The 21362-nt window shown below is 41.8% G+C and overlaps 2 protein-coding genes across 2 annotated transcripts in view; one reads left to right on the top strand and one right to left on the bottom strand.

Annotated features, from left to right (window-relative positions):
* The window catches only part of MSH3 (mutS homolog 3), a gene marked incomplete at its 5' end in the record, with an annotated part of 117451 nt that extends 116823 nt beyond the window's left edge, over positions 1 to 628 (bottom strand). The window contains one exon of the mRNA XM_082497156.1: positions 518 to 628. Within this exon, the coding sequence (XP_082353282.1) occupies positions 518 to 628 (111 nt within the window). The remainder of the gene's footprint in view (positions 1 to 517) is intronic.
* Positions 627 to 19019, top strand: DHFR (dihydrofolate reductase; the record flags this gene model as incomplete). The annotated part of the gene is given in 7 exon segments (XM_082497155.1): positions 627 to 741; positions 744 to 963; positions 1446 to 1495; positions 4882 to 4987; positions 5784 to 5910; positions 16384 to 16499; positions 18146 to 19019. Coding segments are annotated over 7 exon segments (822 nt in total). The 3' UTR covers positions 18234 to 19019.
* Positions 19020 to 21362: the final 2343 nt, after the last annotated feature.

Consider the following 21362-nt stretch of genomic DNA (forward strand, 5'->3'; position numbering starts at 1 on the left):
GCTCTCCTGGCCTTGCACTTAACAGCAGAGTAAGAGTCATCCAGGCTCCGCGATCCGGGCCATGAGCTCAACCCACTGCCTGCCAAGAGGCATAACCTGTGCCAGCAGGTCCACCACTACCACAGGGGAGTGAAGCCCCTGCGACACAGACCGGCACACTGGCTTTGCCAACTCACCGTGCCCACGTTAAGCCTCAATTCCTACAAAATGGGCACATCCTGACTATTTCCTGCAAGACCAGGTATGGCAACCCGGGGGTACACAAGGCAAAGATGCTGCGGCAGGCGTTGGGAACGGAAGGGCCCTACCCTGTCCTACCCAGGGCACCCCTTCGTGCAGCAGGGCCGTGGCCAGCCCTGGCTTTCCTTTCCGACATGACTCGCTGACAGGGGTTAACCAGGCAGGCCCCAGGGCCCTCCGCCACCACCGCGACGGTTCCCGAAGGGCCTCTGCGGCGCGGCCCGGCCCGCGCCCTTCAGGCGCCCTGAGCCCCAACCGCCACCGCCCCCGGGCGCACCGTCTGCCGGGCAGGGCCCTGCTCCCCGCCGCTCGCCGCCGCTCCGAAGAACCTGCTCAGCACCAGCTGCTGCCCGCCGCCGCCGCATTCCCGCCGCCGTCCCCGCGGCATGGCGATGGCGGACCCCGGGGCGGCGCGGGCACCGGCACCACCTTCCTCGCCGGATGCGACGGCGGGCGCGGGGCGGAGCGGAGCGGCGGAGAAAGCGCCTCCGCCGGCGGGTGCGTTCCCTCCAACCTCCCGCCTCAGCCCTGCTCCCGCCCCGCCCCGCCCCGCCCCGCCCCACCCCGCCCCGTCGCTGCACGCTCGCTCCCTCCCTCCCTCCGAAGTCCGGTGCGGCGGGAGGCGGCGGTGGGCATTATGGTGCGCTCGCTCAACTCCATCGTGGCCGTGTGTCAGAACATGGGCATCGGGAAGGACGGCAGCCTGCCCTGGCCGCCGCTAAGGTACCGAGGGTCTGGAGGTGTTCTTGCCGCCAGGGCGGTGGAAGAGCGGGCGGACTGCAACTCCCGGCATGCAGCGCGGCGGGCTCCCCGCTGGCGGGCTGTGTGGGGCCGCGTGTTGCACGCTGGGAGTTGTAGTCGGGGAGGGCGATGCGCAACAGGGCGGGAAAGTGGCCGCGGTGGCGGTCGGCGGGGCCGCGGCCGGGACAATGGCTGCCGGGCCCCGCCGCCGTGTCTGGGGGCCCCGAGGGGCTCGGGGAGGCGCGCCGGCAGGCTCTCGGCCGTGGGTTATGTCTACTGCCGGCAGACCCGGGGCCAAAGATCTCGCTTCAGGCATGGTACGGGTGGGCCCCGTCCCGCCTCTCCTCCCCTGGCGGCGGCGGCACTTGCATTATGTTTTTGGGGTTGATCTTTTTTTTTTCCAGTTCGATAAATGTAACTTATTCCTAAACCACGTTGTAATGCTCTTACTGTCTTCTTGCCAGGAATGAGTACAAGTACTTCCAGAGAATGACAAGCACGTCCCATGTGGAAGGTAACATACTCGTTGCTGAGGTCTGCCTCACCGGTACCGTTTTGTGTGGTATCGGTCATGGAAGAGAGTGGTAATTTTACTTTTCCCTGGCTTGAAAGTCCCGCTTCCGCAAACAGGCAGCCCTTCCCCTGCCCTCCCAAGCCTCACAAGTGCTTTACCCTTTCGTAAGTACATCATCTGCAGATTTTTTTCAGTTAGAAAGAAACTGGAGGTGGATCAAAGGTTTCTGGGCTGCAGGTGGTTTGTGAATAAACAGAATTTCAAAGTCCTGTTTCCCCAACAGAGTAGAAAACATCACTTACCTGTCTTTACCTACAACTCCAACCCTGAACAAATTAAAAATTGAATGGTTTTTATATGCTGATTAATTAGCTGAGGGTTTTTTTTTTTTCAGGCTGTATTTGCTTATCTATCTTGTTTGCTGTAGCTCAGCCTTGGCCATTTGTTCCGCCCCTGTGACCCTTGTGACAGTAATTCTGCTTGATTTTCTGAGTGCAGAGTCATCCCAATACGCCAGAAAACCCCAACTGTACCGATAACAAACAACAATACTTCAGCCGTATGCAGTATATCCACACGCACTAATGTGCAACTGTACAGGTGATATGCAGCAATAATGTTCAGGCCCAGCAAGACCTTTGCAGCAGATCTCATAGACTCTGTTGATGTGGTGAGGTAAAACCAGTTGTTACGGGGTGAAAAAAATTGTGAAAATAAGCACAAACTGGGATAGGAAAGGCAAAGACAAAACCAGCTAATTTATTCTGACTGGGTACTTACCTCTGCTAGAATAGACAAGTCTTGCTGCATTCATAGAATCATAGAATGGTTTAGGTTGGAAAGGACCTTGAAGATCATCGAGTTCCAACCCCCTGCCATGGGCAGGGACACCTCCCCCCAGCCCAGGTTGCCCAAGGCCACATCCAGCCTGGCCTTGAACACCTCCAGGGATGGGGCCTCAACAACCTCTCTGGGAAACCTGTGCCAGTGCCTCACCACCCTCACAGTGAAAAACTTCTTCCTAATGTTTAATCTGAACCTGCCCTCTTCCAGTTTAAAGCCATTCCCCCTCATCCTATTGCTACACGCCCTAGTAAAAAGTCCTTCCCCAGCTCTCCTGTAGGCCCCCTTTAGGCACTGGAAGGCCGCAATAAGGTCTCCCTAGCACCTTCTCCAGGCTGAACAGCCCCAAATCTTTCAGCCTCTCCTCATAGGAGAGGTGCTCCAGCCCTCGGACCATCCTTGTGTCTCTCCTCTGGACACGCTCAAGCAGGTCTATGTCCTTCTTATGTTGGGTACTCCAGAGCTGGATGCAGTACTCGAGGTGGGATCTCACAAGAGTGGAGTAGAGGGGCAGAATCACCTCCTTTGACCTGTTGGCCACACTTCTTCTGATGCAGCCCAGGATATGGTTGGCCTTCTGGGCTGCGATCACACATTGCTGGCTCATGTTGAGCTGCTCATCAATTCCCCCATTTCTTTTTCACGCTGATTTTAGTGTTGGTTTGACATTTCTTGAAGCTGTTTTATTTCTTTAACCTAGTAGACGAGCCTACTGCTGAATGGCTGCAGGGACTGCCAGCACAATGGGCGTGGTAGGAGTGGGAAGGAGGCCTTGGGAGAGGAGGAGTAGGACCTCCCTGAGCCGTGCAACAGGCTCACTGCGCCTGTTGGCATTAGAGTCATGAGAGACGACAGGTTTATCCTCACGTTTCTGCTGCTTCTCTGTTTGCCCACGTGGTCATTCTCTTTTCTGTGTTTTTTTTCATGCTCCTGTTAAAACTGCTGTCTAGCAAAATTCACTTGTTTGCTAAAACTTCTGGGCAGCCTAATGTATGCCTATGTTTTGATTGAGTGACCTATTCCGTATTGCACAAGGAATGTTTAATCTCATTTTGCCAGCAGTCTTATGTGAAGGATATTATTATGTTTTGTAGACCTGATTCAGCCCATTGCAACCTTATGTACAAAAAAGACAAAATGCAAATGTAATCTTTTTATATGTCTGTAATTTGCAGCTTACATGGCACAATAACCTGTGATCAAACAAAGATGTTTTAAATATAATTAAGAGGAAAAATTTTGCTCCATCCTGCCTGCAAATCTTTTGATAAACTATGACCTTAGGTGCTAGGCAGTTAAGTTGCTTCATAACCAGACTTCTTAATGTATTATGCTGCCGTAAATCTTCACAGCAGGGATATCGCCGTTGGCTCAAAAAAGTCAGAGAGTCACTGATTTTTGAGAGTGGGAAGAAGACAATGAAGAACCATCACCTAATCTTGCTTTTAGTCTGCTTGCATACCTGCACTGGCCACTGCTGTAAATTAGCTATTGGTTTAGATAAACCTTTGTTCTGGCCCCTTAAACATCCCAGTGTGAGTCTTTAGTAAGAAAATACATGTATTTTTCAGAACTTGTCTGTTTTCTTCAGCAGTGGTGCCAGTGGTCTGTGCTAACATATCTAAACTGACACTGCAGTATTTCTCATGAGAAAGGTCTTTAGACACTGCTAATAAACAAATGGAGCATCGGTTCTCTGGTGTGATCTGGTAGACCCAGCCTCTCGGATCAAGAAGCAGGGAGGATAGCTGTGAACAAATACTATTTTCTTTTCTCTAAAATCTCTTCTGCTGTGTAACACTGTAAAAAACTCCCTGTTACCTTTTGTGAGTCTCAACCTCTGTGTTTATTTCTCTGAAAATTCCATTTGCTCATAAAGAGAAACCTCTTAGCAGGACGTATATAAAAAATAATCAGGTTATGAATGTTTGGGTTTGATCAGAAGTGATACTTATGGGTGAATTGTAGAATATGATTGAACGTGTGTTGCACTTCTGCTTTGGATTTAATTTGGCTGGTTCTTCTCTTAAAAGTTATCCTTTTACCTGTCTCTCATTTTTGTTTGTTTTTTTTTTTAATAACACTCAAAGCTGGCAATTATTCCTGATCATATAACTGAAATTATAGAATATGCAGACACAAAGTTGATTACTGTATGCTGTTTGGATTTATGAAGAGAACAATAATGTTTTCTTATACTAAGAGAACTCTTTTGAGAAGATCAATTTGGCCACCATCACTATAGCGGAGCCAATGTCTGTGTAATGCATGTAATGGGCAGTGACATGCCTCTTGGTTTTCTTTCAATTATAAGTTTATAGGTACGCATGAGACTACTTTGGTGTCAACTGCCTGCCTGTGGCTTTGAGGCCACAAACATGTTCTTTTATGCATGACAATCATGGTCTAAGCTTGTACTTTTGTTAACTGCTGAAATGCAGTTTGGGAGGGGGAAGGAAAGTCCAGCAGTGTCACTGAACAACCAAAACAAATTGGGACCGAGCAAAAATACCCCTTAAATAAGTGTTTTCTTTCTTACTCAGGTAAACAGAATGCACTGATAATGGGTAAAAGAACCTGGTTCTCCATTCCTGAGAAGAATCGTCCTTTAAAAGACAGAATTAATATAGTGCTTAGCCGTGAGCTCAAGTATGTATGATGATTAATATGCCTGTAAAACAAATAACAAGTCTGCACCTAAAAATATGTGTAGCAATACATCCTAAAGTAATTCTAAATGTAACATTTTTGATATGTGGTTAGGAAGCATCTCTGCTATTGGTTCTGAGTGATAGCACTACTTTACCTTTATTTTTTTTAATTATTTTTATTGCTATTATTTTTTATAATTAATTCACAAGACAATTGTCATTACTTTGCATAATAAATACTAGTCCTAGCTCTACACACAAACCATCTGACAGTTGTCCGTCATGTTTCTGACTCATGTATTTAACTGTATTTCTCTAGTTCCTGGTTAGATTGGTGGCTCTTACTCTCTTTTTGAAGTTTATTTTTATTGGCATTTAAGGAAAAAGAACTGTCCTTTTTCAGATATCTTTTCTTGAATGCATCACCCACAGTCATCCAAATATTCTTAAAGAGAAATGTCCACTTATGGTTTATGGCTTTGGAGGATGTTGGTGGGTTTTGTACCAAATATGGGGGGACGGGGATCGGGCTTTTGGCTAGTTTTATTGAATGAAATATTAATGTTCTGGAATCTCTTAAGTCACGATTAAAGTGTGATTTATTAAACAATACTGCAGTCAGATGAGAATTCTAACCTAGTTTAGCAATAATTGGCATTTCAAAATAATTAACTAATGTGAAACATTTAGTCATTTGTGAATTCAGCAACACACAGTCTATGTCTAGATTGTATTGATTATCATGATGAACAGTTCTTTAATTATTTGGTAATAAAACTTTTTGTTTTATCTAGGGAAACCCCAAAAGGAGCGCATTATCTTTCCAAAAGTCTGGATGATGCTTTAGCTCTTTTGGATTCACCTGAATTAAAAAGTAAAGTAGACATGGTTTGGATTGTCGGAGGCACTTCAGTTTACAAGGTACGTTTAGAGTACTCCTAAATTTCTCGTTTTCTGCAATGAGATGAGGATGGCTCAAGTTTCTGTTACTTCCACTTTAGGAAGGACCTTTCCTTCACATGACCCAGCAAACTCCAGTGATTACAACAGAACAAGTCTTGGAGAGTAAAATTTCAAGTCACAAGTTTAAAATATCTGTCCAAGTAACCAAATTTTGCTCTTGCTAATGGTCCAGTGTCATACAGTCATTGTGCCTTTGAGAGCTGAGAGCTTTTCTTAAATCTCTTAAGTTGTTAGGTTTTTACACCAAGACCCATATTGTTACATTTATTTTACTGAGGTAGTAGACTGACTCTGCAGAGGATGTGGGGGAAAAAGGGAAAAGTGATCCAGCATTTTTGGCCAGACTATGACACTTTGTACAGGTATACAGGTAAGAAAAGAGGACTTAGAGAGAGCTGGCAGGTGATGGTGGCAGCAATAAGAGGAGATAATCATGCAACACAATGTAGAACTGACTGTTTTCCCATCCAGCAGCCAGGCGTCCCTACTGTTCTCACTCCCCAGGTTTCTTTTGGTGTCTAGAGTGTCTCAGTATTCAGGTGTCCATTCACGTCCCAAAAAGGCAGCGTGTGCCACTTTCTTGTCAGGACCATTTTTGCGCAGACAAAGCACTGTATAAACTGTCCTGTTTTCCCAATAGTCCTCCTGTCCTTAACTAAGATATTAACTGTGCAACATGCAGTTCTGCAGTAAAACCTATCTTCTTGTTGGCCTGGGTTTTGTCAGCCATCTTTCGACCTTCCCCCAAACCCTTCCTCTCATTTTCCATGTATACACATGTAAAGTTTATTCAACTCTCCATGCCTCCACCCACATCCCTAGTTGTCCTTTCAGCCCCTACACAGTCAGTATTCTGCCCTTTAACTCTCAATTGATTTTGTCTTCTTTTGTTAAGTTCTCGTATAATTTGCATTTGTTGTCAAACAGTACCACACAAAAGATTATGGCCATCAACCCTTGTTTCTTTCATATCAATCAGGAGACTATGGAATAAGGACAGTAGTAAGCATTCTTCTGATATAAACAATCTTAATTAAGAATTATAAAGCATTTTTTTTTGTTTATATAGTAAAGGAATAAAAGTTCTGCTGTCCTTTAGTCATTACAAGTATGCTGGGAAATATACTCCACTTCTTGTACTTCACTTGGACTTCAGGTGTGTGATGAAAATGCCATCATGCTCCTGGTAGCAAATTAGGACTGATAATATGCTTTATATACAGGATGGGAAAATACAGGTTTTGATATTTCTTGCCTTCGCAGTTTGTGCCTTTCATGAACCTTTTCTCTGTGTCTTCTACAGTAAAAAAAGTGAAGTGGTTAGATATTGCTAAGATTGTAAGAAAAATACGATGCATACGTAAATAGCCTGTAAAACACTGTTGTCACTGCTCTTCCTCCTTTTTTTTTAATTTATGTTTTATAATCACTTTTGCATGTGAAGTCCATCATATAACTGATGTCCAAATGCATTCAGCCTATAATAAAATATTTATAGATTAGACATAGAATAGGCATAGAATAGATGTAACCTGTTCTTCACTGTCAGCCATTAATGTAGGCAGTAAGTAGCAAAATTGTTTCTGGAGACGGATTTTCCTGAGATTGGGCATAACTGCCCAACATGAGCAGGAGACTGGATCTGGATTCTGCCTGTAATTCTACAGGATGCATAGTATAAGCAGAAGTATTTACCCTTTCTGTGCAATGGCCACATACTCATCTAGTGCTGCAAAAAGTAATTATTTTTGCTTGTCCTTCCAGGAGCATCTGTGTTGTAGACTTCTAATTTAATTATTTTGCTAGTGTCTGGCTGATACTTGGTAGAAAACAATACCATTTTTTAAGCTCTCACTTGCCAATACTTAGATTATAAGTCGGCACTTTTGATCAAGAGCACTTTTGCAACATACTACTTGTGCTGATCAGGGTAAGGGAATATGACTTAAAATTTCAACTGTTTTCCCCCTTTCAAGCATCTTCCCAGGATGTTTCACAAGAATATGTAATTCATTAGGGAGAAATCTGACAGTGTGGCATACCATTATGCAGAGAGTTGCGCCGAGGCGGTGCATCTGCACATCTGCCAGAGTGCAGAAGGGCACTGGGATGCAGGTGTCCAGCCTGTCTCAATCTCAGGTATGAATGGCTGCTGTGCCCTGCCCGGCCTTTGAAGAGGAGAGAGAACCAGTGGTGCTAGAGCATACGCACGAGGGTGGCGTTTCAGGACGGGATGCTGCCCTCAGCAACAGAGTGGCAAGGGGTGGCATGGAGGCAAGGGACTGCTGCTGTTTACAACAGAGCTTGTAGGACAGCGGAGGAGAGCGGATCAAGCCTGACAGTCTCTGAACATTTGTAAGGACAGAGTGCAGCTGTCTATTGCTTATGGCCATCTTGCCCGCTGCCCCTAGGTTCTCTCAAGGACACGTCTCTCTCCAGGGTGGTAGGAGTGTTGGCATAAGCTCATTTCTGCTTCCAGTTGCATGGATAACAGAAGAAAGTGAGCTCCGAACAGGGTGGCCATCCAAGTCCTCGTGTAGGTTACATTTATGCTGTATTCAGCAGCATACTCGGGGAAACTGTCACTTCTCACCCTTGACCTTTGCAACAGGAAAAGGCAGAGCAGCAAGACGTAGTAGGCATTTTGGTGGAGACAGGGAGAGCCGAGTAGAATAGTGGTAGTAGGAAGTGAGAGCAGAAAAGACTGAAAACAGCTCCCACAGTCCGTTGAGGGTTTGAAAACCTCATGCAGGCTTCATCTTCTTAAATTTGACTTGACACTGATCACCTCATGAGGTTTGTAATCTCCTGGTATAGCCACAGGTAGTACTGTTGCCTCCAGGGAAGCTTTTGGACTTCTCACATCACAGGTTTACAAGTATCATTTCTGTGGATCTCAGTGGGATACCAGATCTTCTGCACCTTTTCTGGATCTTCTGAATTCCAGAAGGAGTTGATGTTGGTATTCATTGTACAGATGAGGAAGGAGGAGTGTAGCAGCCCAGCAGTGGTCAGTAGGTCACAGCAATTACGAAGCCGTTATGTGTCATGAGAAGCACTCCATGATTTTGCGTGAGCACTTGATGTTTTGAGAGCCGTCTGCTGGCTCCTAAGTCCTTGTTGTGTGCTGGAAAACTTGTGGTGACTCACTCATTGGTTCTGGCTCTTGAGTCCCTGTTAGCTGTTGGAGCTTATCAAACATGTTCCTGGAGCGAATTTTCTGCCTTGGTTTCATCCCCACGAAATTTAATTCATGCACACCAAGATTGCTGCCCAGTACAACTAAAGGATGGTGAGTGAGCGTAATTGCAAGACTAATCTCAAAACCACGTTTCTATTCTGAGTTAAAACACTAATGTAGATGCGTTCTGTGTGGAGGTATTGTGCCTTAATTGAGAGGTTCAGATCTTGGCTTTGACTCTAAAAAATAGTGCTACCTGGAAATCCTGAGGGACTCTGCTCAGTATAAATTACATCAGTCACTTTTAACTAAATTTAAACTGTGTGTTTTAAACTGATGAAAAACAACATTCAGATTTTGCTAGGAATAGGAACTGTAAGTCCAGCACATCCCCAAATATTAAACAGGGACTTAAAAAAAAAAAAAAAAACCAACACAAAAACAGGTGTAGATTTACTTATGTGGATGGTATGGTCTTATGACATGTTGTTTGTAGTGTTTAATATAAAACTTGCTTTGTAAAACTAATCAAGCACAAATCCCTAATAGTGAACCTACCAGTGGGGAAAAAAAAAAAAATAGCAACAAAACTTAAAAAAAAATTTGAAAAAATTATGACTCAGGTACTCATAACCAAGGCCTCTTTACTAACACCAAAACAGGCTATATGTCAAACAGGTTTTCACCTTGATAAAACAGTTTTTCCTACAGCACGTCGAACATTTAAAATTGTCTCTTCTAATTTATATGTTCCTACTCAGCTTGTTGCTTTCTCAATGCCACAGAAGCAAACAATGACACTCAAGGTCACGCTGCTTAAGTACAGAATTGTATTCATGTATTAAATTTGGAGAAGAAACTTGTGATTTCATAACAGAACAAAAAGTTCTTTCATAAGTTTTGTTGGTTTTGCTGTTTAGTTAATATCTAGGCAAGCCATAACAGAAAATAGATGCTGGTGATAAATAGCGTTTGGGGAAATTCTTCAACAAAGAGGCTTGAGCTGGAAAATTAAATTTCCAGTAATCTCCAAGGGAAAATTTTATCTAATATTCATACTTGGGTGTCTTTCTATGTATTAGTATTTGACATATTGTGTTTGGTAATCCCCCCCCCTTTCATTCTTTAAAATTACTGAATTATGAATTTGCTATTCATATTTAGTGCAGCAAATCTCTTGCAGATGATTAATTACCCTCTTAAATAGAGTTTCTTGACTAAGTGTATAAGCTTCACTGGGTTCTGAATGCCCTGAGTGGGTTGTGAGTGCCACAATTGCTAAGCTTCAAATCTTTGCTGTACCGTAAGGATCACTTCTTTAAAAGAGAGAATTATTAACAATTTGAGCCACTGGTTTTGTTGTGATTTTTTTTCAAGCCTGCCAAAACATTACTAACTAATACTAATATACTGAAATGTACATTTTAAAGGTTAAATTTTAGTATGTCTGAATTTGCTGTAAACTATAAAAGAAATAATAGTAATTTTTCTTCCTTCCATGCATATAAGACAAAGTGATTTTGAGCTGCATAACTATTGGAACGGTTTTAAGCTGCATGCCTATTGGAATAGAGACCAACATGTATATTACCGTGTTTTTGAAGTATTGCATTTAGTCTGAGATGTGACCAAGGACTGAGATCCACATACAAGGGAGCTACGCAGACAGCTCATTTTTCCATGCTCACATGCTCCACCCTTGCAGGTCGCAGTGCTGTTGCTTGCTTCGAACAGTGCTCTCAAAGAACACTGCAAAGCGTAGGATCCTTGAGCTGCGTGAGGCTGTTGATGTGGAGGACGTCACACTGCAGGCCCAAAGCATTATACTGCTCTGGGAGCAACCAGTGCAAAAAGCTGAGTGCTGCGTTGGCTCCTTTGCTAGTTCTGGTTTAGAGTGAACTAATTAGTGTGGCTTAATCCTATTAACGTTTTTGAAAGCTGGCAGCATTACCTTATGTAAAGTGAACACTGAAGGTTGTGGTGGCTGCACTGACCAGATGTTCTCTCCCTGTCCCACCAAGCTCATGATAATGTTATTTGATTATGCACATTTATGGTCCTGAGCAGTTGTTTCTAAGGAAGGTTACTGTCTTCCTAGTATATATGCAAATGTAACTCTCTTCATTAGTGTAATGTCGCAGAATTCTTTACAGGAGAATTTTCCCATGTGTAGTTGTGTAGCTTTGTGTAGTTGTCTGGACAAAAAGATGGGAATGGGAAGACAATTTTCCTGTATTCCTATGACCTTCTAGGTGTTTTTTGAGAAAGGGTTTGAGCACTCTTAGTGCAATTCCATAGTATCTCTCTTATATAGAAGTGGCAGGGTCACAGCATTACAGCTGACAGCATCATCCTCCCCATAGAGATGTATGTTTTGTAAAAATATATCCATGACTATTGTAGTCATGCCTCCAGTGGCCAGTACTTCTTGCTCTTACCTAGTTATAAGTAAAATTAGAGAAAACAGATCTACAATATTAGCAATGGACTAGTGGATTAACTAAAAACTTCCATTAAAAGTTTAAGAATTTTCTTTAATTTATCATCTTTATACTTTCACAGACTCTAGAGGGGCATATCCAGCCTTTCCAGTACAGTCTTCAAAATAAACTCAGGAGATTTTTAATGTGGAGAGAAAGGTGTAATGTCACTGTTACTCCTAAGTAAGCTTTCTGTATGCTCATTCTTGTGAACAAACATATTGATTTGACATTCCTCTGGGAAAAAATAATGACTAAAAAAGGTTAATAGATGAGTCAGTTGCAGACACAAATCATGCAGCTATGAAAGGTTGTTGCTTTTTAAGTTCTTTATCAAACATGCCTGCAGAGATCACAGAGGAAAAGATTTAGAAGACCCTCCTTTAAGAAAACACACAGAAAAGTCTAGTGACTAAAGTGTATCTGTTTCTGAAAGGGCAAAATGGGCAGGTTTTTCGATAACAGTCATAGAAGATTTTTGTTATGCTTGCCTTTGTCCCTGGCAGAGAACTGGTGGTGGCAGCTACCACAGTGTCTTCTCCCTCACTAGGCTTTGCCTTAGTGGCTTGGGACGGAGGGGATGTTCCCTACTTCACTAAACTGAGCGCTAGCAGTGTGGAAAGGAAGGAATTTTGAGGGTGTTGATTCTCCTGGTTGTCACCACAACTCTCCTAGTAGCCAAAGTTTAACTTAGGCAAGTCCTTTTACCCAGGTAAGATCTAGACCTTTGTGATATCTTCAGCTGTGAGGGTTTTTTTTATAAAGTAATTTATAATATTTTTTTTGTACTCTTGTAGCTTCAAGATGCATCTTGCCCATATGATCCAATACATTTTAAGGGTTGAAAAACAGAATGCAAATAAACAGACTGTTTATTTTGAAATTTTCTCTTTTATAGTGCTCTCATATTTTGTTTGGATTGGCAATATTGTTGTCTAGGAAAAGACTTGAAAAATAAGTGCCTCACATAGTTACTTTGGCTGTTTTACTTATTTTACATAATCAGTAGAATGTAAGAAAGCAGAAGCAGTGTGTGTGTGTGCTTCTAAACCTGTGAATCTTTAAATGACTAGAAATAATTGATCCCTCCTACAGCAATTGGTTGCTATGCCCACTAGTTTACAGTGGTTTGGTGATTAGATCTATAAAAGATTAATTTTCCATATAATACTTCTGAAACAACTTGTAATGCACAGCTATTCTTTGTTGCAGAGCTTCAAGGCTGTTTTAACTGTGTTCTACAGAAACTAATTCAAGGCAATGGTCCTGCATGTGCAGACATAATCTAATCTTGTATGGCTGTCAGTCCAATGCAGGTGGAAATTATGGGGAAGGTGATCCTTAGCCCATCTTCTTTTTGCTTCAGAGGCAGGCCTGCCAAGGGTTTCTTGGAAGTGACCAAAAAGATGAGGGTATGCTAAGATCTTTTCACAGGGTTATGAAGGTATATATGAGTTCTCTTAGTCTTATGAAGGGCTCTGGTTCACATATAGGGTTGATGTACCTGGGACAACAGTAGGGATCTGACACCTCAGCTCTCCTGTCTTCCCTCTCTTGTGGAAAGTCATCACTGCTTGAGGAGTGGTTCTGGTGTTGCTGAGAGATCAAAAGCCATGGTTTTAATAGGCTGTACTTTGATGTGGACCAAAAGTCAGCATTGCTTTTCCCTGTTGCATCAGGCTGCAATATCTTAAAAGCTTCAGTAGCTGCTGCACAAGGAGGTGAGCCTGTGTGGAGAACAAACACATACGCAATTCCCAAGGCAAACCAGTGCAGGTACAAATACAGTCCAAGGATAACTGAATTGATAATGAGGGAAAAACACAGTAAATTAAAAACGTACCAAGAATTACTTTGAGACCCAGTGTGGCAGTGGAATGAGGGTAACATAAAAACCATGGAGTGAGGATGTAGATTTTTCAAATTTACAGAGGCATGAGCTCAGAGACATCATTTTGTTTAAAAATCTCCTTCTCTTGCCCTGCTACAATTATTTCCAACAAGTCCTCTCTTAATATGTGTCTTTTCCATCACATACATTATCCTCGCATTTACCAAATACAAAACCAAAAAAGACAGTACTGATCTTCTACTTATTGGAAATTATTTGTCTATTGAATATTATGCTAACTTCCCACAGTATTGCCTGATTGCTAGAAATGTATTTAGTTACTGCACATTCTGTTTAAATATTCAAGATCATTTATATCTATACCTTCGTGTTATGTGTATGTTACATTAAAAGTCATACTTGCCCTATTCTGTTCATTAAATATACATAATGTATATTTCCTTGGTTAAATTTAGAGTTAAGGATGTCAACATTCTATCAAATCAGCACTATGCATCCTCTAACTTGTCTTCTGTACCTAAAAAAGGTGGTAAAACTGATAGAGTGGGCTGGACAGGCAAGAGTAAATTGAATGTCAGTGAGGAACTACCTTAATCCTCAGGCGCATGCCAGAGTTGTAATCAATCTCCGTTCCCATCCTGCCAGGTCCATAGCACTATTTTGCAGAGGCGGTGTCAGAGTCCAGTCCTCCCTGAACAGGTTCCTTTAGAGACTCCACACGTGGAATATTTCATGTTTGAAACAAAATTTACTTTTTTCAAGTTTTCCCAAGTTACTGTCAGGGAACATGGAGGACCAGGTGCTCCCGAAGGGACGGTAGCTGGGACCCATAGGCAAACCTGACTGGCATGACAGGTGCCTCACCAGCCAGGGCTCATGGTGATGAGGCAGGTCCACAGGTCAGGATCAGGCCCCATGAAGGTAACCAGAGTCAGACTTAGCCCTGGGACAACTGGATGGGACATGGGGACAGGCCAAGGCCAGGTCAGAATGCCAGCCCATGACATGATTCAACTATGTACTTAAGTCCTAACACAAGAGAGAATTGCACTTAGTGGAGTAGAGCAACTGAAATATAAAGTTGAATCACTTTACAAAGTGTTTCTCCTTGCCTGCCGCTGTAGTACGCTCACTGTCACGATGCTGGGCGTTCCCAGCTGCTGAGAAGGAACACATGGGTTGAAACCAGCTCAAGGCTGTTGCTCTTCACCCACTTCTTTTTGTTTGTTGTTTAGTATTCATGGGCCACATACACATGCAGACCCCCAGAGCTGGTCTGGCTAACTCAGGAAGCGTTTGCACTTTATTAACTTGGGGACAGTTACACAGCTGGTTGGTTCACTCAACTAATGCAACCATTTAGCTAGAACGGAGGTCACCCTCTGGTCCCCTTCATGCTTAGTTCACCTTTCTTTGCAATATCTGTGGGCAGTCACTCTGTATGCTCTTCCCTGATCTGTCTTGGTGGTACAGAGCTCTTGCTGAAGCTGAATTCCCATAGAGCTGGATAGGAAGTTGATTTATTCCTCTACTACAAACCAAACATATCTCTGTTTACAGAACACGGTATGGTTTTATTTGTGTAGCAGATTATTACTCTCCTGTCATTCTGCAGCTGTATGTTTCTCCTCTTACCTCCCACCCTCATTTAAAGAAATTAAAACTTGGATACTTATATACAAACTAGATGAACACCAGTTCAGTGCTGTTGGATTCTGGTGTGCTGTGAGTTACCCTTTCCATTTTAAGCCATTCTCTAGTAATAGAGCAGCTTTTCTAGAAACTAACTTCTCAGCAGTGATACCAATTAATTTTATTGGATTAAATTTGCTATTACTTGGTTCTTGTACTTGTCAAAGTAGTACCTAATAGTATGCTGCATGGTGAATCACCTTTAACAAAGAGCATTGCTCATTGCCAATTTAAAGGAAAGGGAGAAACAGCTGTAAGCTTCTCAAAAAATATGTTGTAATCAGGCACCAGTATAGCTTTTAATGGGTTATTTTAATGCCAAGAAAGTCTGGAAGAGGTGACTTTTCAGTCTGATCTGGAGACAAAACATCTTTTTTTAACTCCTGAGTTTTGTGTGAATTTGTGTGAATTTGTTAGCGAGGAACTCACCTAACAGGTGTCTTCATAACTTTTTTCATCCAGGGAGCTTGGAAACTTTCTTTGTTGCTGTTTTCATATAACTTTCACTTTGCCATAATCCAGAAATCAAACTTTGAAGTTAAACTGGTAGATAACTTGATCACTGCAATTGCAGACTACTGCATACTAAAAATACATTGTAAGTCCTTAGCAGTGCTATTAATTAAATATTGGAACACATTATTACCTTGAGGTGTGGGCCTCTCCCACCACTTAAAGCTTACTGTCTTTGAAAGAGGTAGGATTCAGAGACTAGGCCATGCTGCTCCTTTCTCCTCACAGGACTAGTCGTATTTTTTTTCGTAATCTCTGTCAGATGTCCCAAGCACTGAGAATAGGTATTGCTGCCACTTACCAGGTGGAACTGGCACAAGATGAAATCATCCCTTTAGACAGTGCTCTTGGGCAGAGTCCAGAAAGAGGAGATTTAGAGTTCACTTTTCACTGTGTTGCTTAAATCCTGAAATATATATAAAATAGTAACTGAGTTTCAGTTTTAGATAACATATTTGGTGTGCAATGTACAAGTAGAAAGTAAGCAAAAACTCCTATCTCTTGGTTCATTTTGAATGCTGCCATTGGAGAGTTGGTAAAGAAAGCTAGTGTTCCAAATAAGAACTTACACTTGATAGTATCTTACGGACTTCAAATAGTGTTACAAAACAAGAATATTAAAAATGTTAATAAACACCACTACTTCATGCATGCATGGTTGAGCTGTTTTACAGGGAACAACTCAATTTCAATCATTGCTACTGTTTTTAAAGGCAGCGATGGAGAAGCCAATTAATCATCGATTGTTTGTGACAAGAATTTTGCAGGAATTTGAGAGTGACACATTTTTTCCAGAAATCAACTATAAAGACTACAAACTTCTCACAGAGTAAGTATCAAGATGCATATGAGTCTTGTGTTCAGATGGAAGATTTAATAATCTACTTTGAATGTGTAAGGGTCCTTTTAAAGCCATGTTCTGGTTTGAGTTAGAGGTGCTTTTCACTATATTTTTTCCCAGAGTCATATTTTACTTAGAACCTGGAATTGCACCACACTCAGCACAGAGGGGTTGTTGGAACTTGCTGTGTTCTTCAACCGTCCCATAATCTTTACAGTAAAGACTTGCCTTTGTCGGTTTGATTGAAAAGTAACTTTCTTATTGTTTCTCATTTTAGAATTACTCAAATATTTACTAAGCTTCATAACTCTCAGTGTGTTGTTAGTCAATGGTATTTAGCCTCTGAATGTCTTTGAAAAATTGCCAAAGACAAATTAAATAGGTTTGAGCAGGGAGGGTTGAGCCTTTATAGATTTCTAAGGTGATACCTTTCTCTTGAGAAAATTACTGCTTCCTAACAAACTTATTAGGAAAAAGTATTGAACTGTAAGTTTCTGCCTTTCACTGTGGTTTCTTCTATGTTATCCTTGGCATACTTTTGTGTCCTCTCCAATGAGATTACATCCAACAAGCAGTAGGGAGGTGGCAAAAATTCAAACATCTGCCTCAAGAACCAGCAAGGGAAGGGCCTCTTCCTCTTCTTGCTGCTCCCATTTGGTTCCCAGCGGGTTACAGACCAGCAATGCAAGAAATAGGAAATATAGCAAGTCAAGCTCTCTGCGCGGGGCACAGGAATGGATTAGCGCTGAAGTGGGAGAGAATAGGTAGGGGCAGGAAAGAAGGATGCGGGAGAGACAAGCACGGTGAGTGGGCAGGACGGGTCACCTTTTTCAACTTATAACGTGTTCTGAACTGCGGTGTGCCATACCGTGAGCCTGCTTTGGTATCCTGATATCTGACCCAAAGCTCCTTTCTCTCCCTCTGGGCTGTTTCTCAGTTATACGTTGATTTTGGCCACTGTACTGAAATCAGAATTTGGCCTTAAAGCATTAATTTATAAAACAGCATTCCTGACTGAAGTGGAAACCCGATAGAGTCAAACCTAGCAAATGAAATTTTAAATTTCTTTCTCCCTCAAAGTCAACATTACTCATGCAAAATCCTTACTTTGTAACAGGGAGCTGAAGAGATTTTTGAAAGTGTCTATTAATAAAACCTGGTTTAGTAAATCTGAACTATAGAGGAACACTTTGTGTGGTAGCAGTCGGCTGCTTTAAGAAGCTGTCATTGACTTGTAAGAAACCTTTACCTTAGCATTTCCCCTAAACCATCTGAGGAAAAGCAAAGCAAAAAACCCAAAAGTGTTCTGTATGTCTTCTGCCTTTCCTGACTTTTTAAATACTGTGTTGGAGGTTTTAATAAAAACATTGGGGTTTTTTGATTAAGCCAAAAAGGTGGGGGTTTTTGCATCAGAGTATCCTTTCTAGATTTAAAAAGATGTGTACAAGTTGCTGATAGTAGTTAACATGATTTCTAAAAATAGTTTGTACTTATATACCTGTTGTAAGGATGGTATTTTCATCTCCTTTTTCAAACAACTCTCTTTTCTAATTGATTGGATAAATTACAGGTGACTCATAATGATATTTTTATCTACTTGTTGGCTTTTACTTTGTCTTCTCCCCTCTCTCCAGGTACCCAGGTGTCCCTGCTGATATTCAAGAAGAGAATGGCATCCAGTACAAATTTGAAGTGTATGAAAAAGCTGTCTTGGCACAATAAATGAGGCTTTGTGTACTTCTGTGTAAGGGCAGGTATTTTAAATCCTGAAGTCTTACTGAGTGCAAATACATATTGAATTATTGAGAGAAAATCCTGCTTGATAGTATAATATCTCAGTAGTGAATGATTCCAAAAAATACACCCCACACTCTGCATATACACCCTGCAGTGGAGATGCAAGGGTGGTCAGCAGCATGAAAGCTCTAAGGAATACTGCAACTAAGGTTGCATGAGACCTCACATTTATCTCTACAGTCCATGGGAGCATCCATAACAATTCCATGAGTAATGAAAGGCATTGGGCTGCGTCAGAACCTTCCTACCTTAACAAAGGTTTTGAGCATCTCCTGATTCAGAGCGTCTGACACTGAGAAAGTCTCAAAAATTGAGTTTGACTGGGACGGTTATACTTTTATAACAATCCTTAGAACATACTGGTGTAGAGGAAAAGGTAAGCAAGCATAACGGGAGAAATGGAGTCTGGAAGTCTGAGGCAGCAGTTGAGGCTTACATTGATCCTTCGTGGAATTCCTCTTGTCAACTTAACCATCCTGAGTACACAGCCTACTTCAAGCCTTCAAGGCTGAAAACACTGACTTACAAATTAATCTGATAAAGAAATTTTAACATTTCCATTAACTTCACACCTGTGTAAAGGCTTGCTGCTCTTATAAAAAGTTACTGTGTCAGTTTGACCGTGGCCGCTTTGCAGTATAAGAACATAAACATTGCTTTCTGTGTTCTTCTGTCCCTTCTAAATGTTATCAATGCAGATGTAGTGTTAATTTGTCAGTGTGATTTTGAATATTCTATGTGACATATAAATGTGGATTATAAGCAGATCGTGGGATCCTGTTCCCTCTTTCATTAAATATAGCTAGTGTAATAATGTTTTGCGTTACTGTTCCCTAAAAGTAGCAATATACTGGTACTGTAGTAACACTGTGATTCTAACAGCATACAATGCCAAGTGTTGACCAAAGTTTGTTATTGCTAGTATTATCACAACATGGTCAGTAATGTTAGTCTGTCGCTATGTTCTGGCTGTGGGGAGTTTGTCAGACAGCAGAGGACTCCGTATACAAAGTGTCACGGAGAGGAGCTGAGACATACCATGCCCATCTATGCTTCCCTGGGCTGCAGCTGCCACCCTGAGAGTTAGAGCCTACAAGGAGGGACCCCTGCCTCCCTTTCATTGCAGATGAGTCTGGGACCAGAAGAGTGAAAAAAACAGTTTCAAACAAAAAATTAGCCCTCAAACTCTGCCAACTGTTTCCATTGTAAAAGCATTGTCTTACGAAGCAGTATTGTGAGTGATTCAACAATAATGCTCATCCTTAAATGTCACACTGAGGCCCCATCCTAATGTCAGGGTGTGTGGCACTGGCCATCAGCAGGTTTTACACATTAAAACTGTACAGAGGAGTGTAACAGCACCCAGTTTTCTAAGTTTAAATCTTGATTCCCTTGCTTTTGAAATACCAAACCTATTTGATAAGAGAAAAACACCTTAAAATAATGGCTCTGAACACGTCTTGAATTTTCCATGGCAATTTTACAACATTTAACTGATGAAAAAGATAATTTTGGTAGCATCTGTTCTGGGTTGTCTATTTTCTCTGTGTTCCTTTTGCATTCTTAAAAATGTAAGTACTTCCCTGTGTTGATCTTCTCGCTTCATGCGTGCTGACTTTACATCAGTTGATAAAGATTAAAACAACAAAGTTACATGCTTGCGTAATACAGCAAAAAGTCTCAGAGCTTTGGTTTGCCAACACATTGTGAAAGGGAAGGAAGAAGACTGTTACCAGGGGGATGGTATTTCTTTAAAAAATACAAGTCACAGTGACCCTGACAAGAGAAAATAACCTCCCGAAAGCATTTAATATATACCAGTTAGTACCAAAAAACAGGTCACTGCTGAAAGCTTTGCACAGCTAGTCTGCAAAGTACTGTGTTTATGGCAAGTGACATTTAAAAGCGGAAGCAAAGACTTTGTGTTGGATTACACTGTGATACTGATGTGAACATGTTAGAAAATTTCTGCCTAAGCGAACATTGTGGGAGATACAGTTCCCTGAGGCCAAAATGTTTTGTAGTGCCACTTTGGATGCAAAGAACTTTAACTTGGGTGCAAACAAGCCTACTGGGAACATAGATAGTTACTCTGATTCTTTGTGGACTGCCTTAGTCCTCTCCAGATTTAACTAATTATGTTCATTGGTCAATTTCTACAACAAATTAAGTAAATTTATGATTCATGGAAATGAGAACTTTTGAAGTAACACAGCAATTTCCTGCTTAAAACTGTTCAGAACATATTAATGATGCAGTTTCTTCAGTATTCTGCTCTGCCGAAAAAATTGTTTTAATGAAAGCATTACATTTGGATGGCACCTTCTGCATCAGAGCTTTTCAAGATGCCAGACAGATTCCAATCAAGAATTAGGAAAATACATTTGATTGTGGTGAAGTTGGGTCCAAAAGAAGTATGTTCATCCTAATGACAGGTATACAGACACTACAGGGTTAGACACTTACTGTTTCAAGGAGATGGATAGGTAGAAGGGTCCGTGTGTTCAGGAAGCATATACAAAGAATGTTTGCTGACTGATGTATTATTTCAAGAGGATGGTTACTTTGCGTGTTCTTTTAAGTCTGTACCCTTTTAAAGATACCTCAGATTGTTCATCCAAAAACCAAGACAAGAAAAAATGGTTGCTCTCTTCTTCTAAAGGCCAGAGTTACCCACTGGAATTTGTATGGCACCTTTTTCAAAAGTGGTGCTTTGTTGGGTGACAGGTTGGTTGGAGAAGCAACAGATACAAAATAAGTTTTTGCTGTTCGCCTGAATTGGGCATTGCACCTGTTAGCTCCCCATTTATATTTCCCAAGCGAAATACAAATATTTTACGCTATGGCTTGAAGGAAGAAATCCTTTGTTCCAAATACAACTTTCCCACGTTTTGTTTACTCCTGTACCTCACTGATATATGATTCTGTGAAAAGCCATAGATTCTCATTATGTCTAGTACAGGGGGAAATGTCATGTTTTTCCCCAGTTCCATGCAGCTAAGTGCAATGAATAGCATCGTGAGTGACAATATAATTACCAGTCACCAAGAAGAG

The sequence above is a fragment of the Vanellus vanellus genome (assembly GCF_965231255.1).
Source record: "Vanellus vanellus genome assembly, chromosome: Z".
NCBI lineage: Eukaryota > Metazoa > Chordata > Aves > Charadriiformes > Charadriidae > Vanellus > Vanellus vanellus.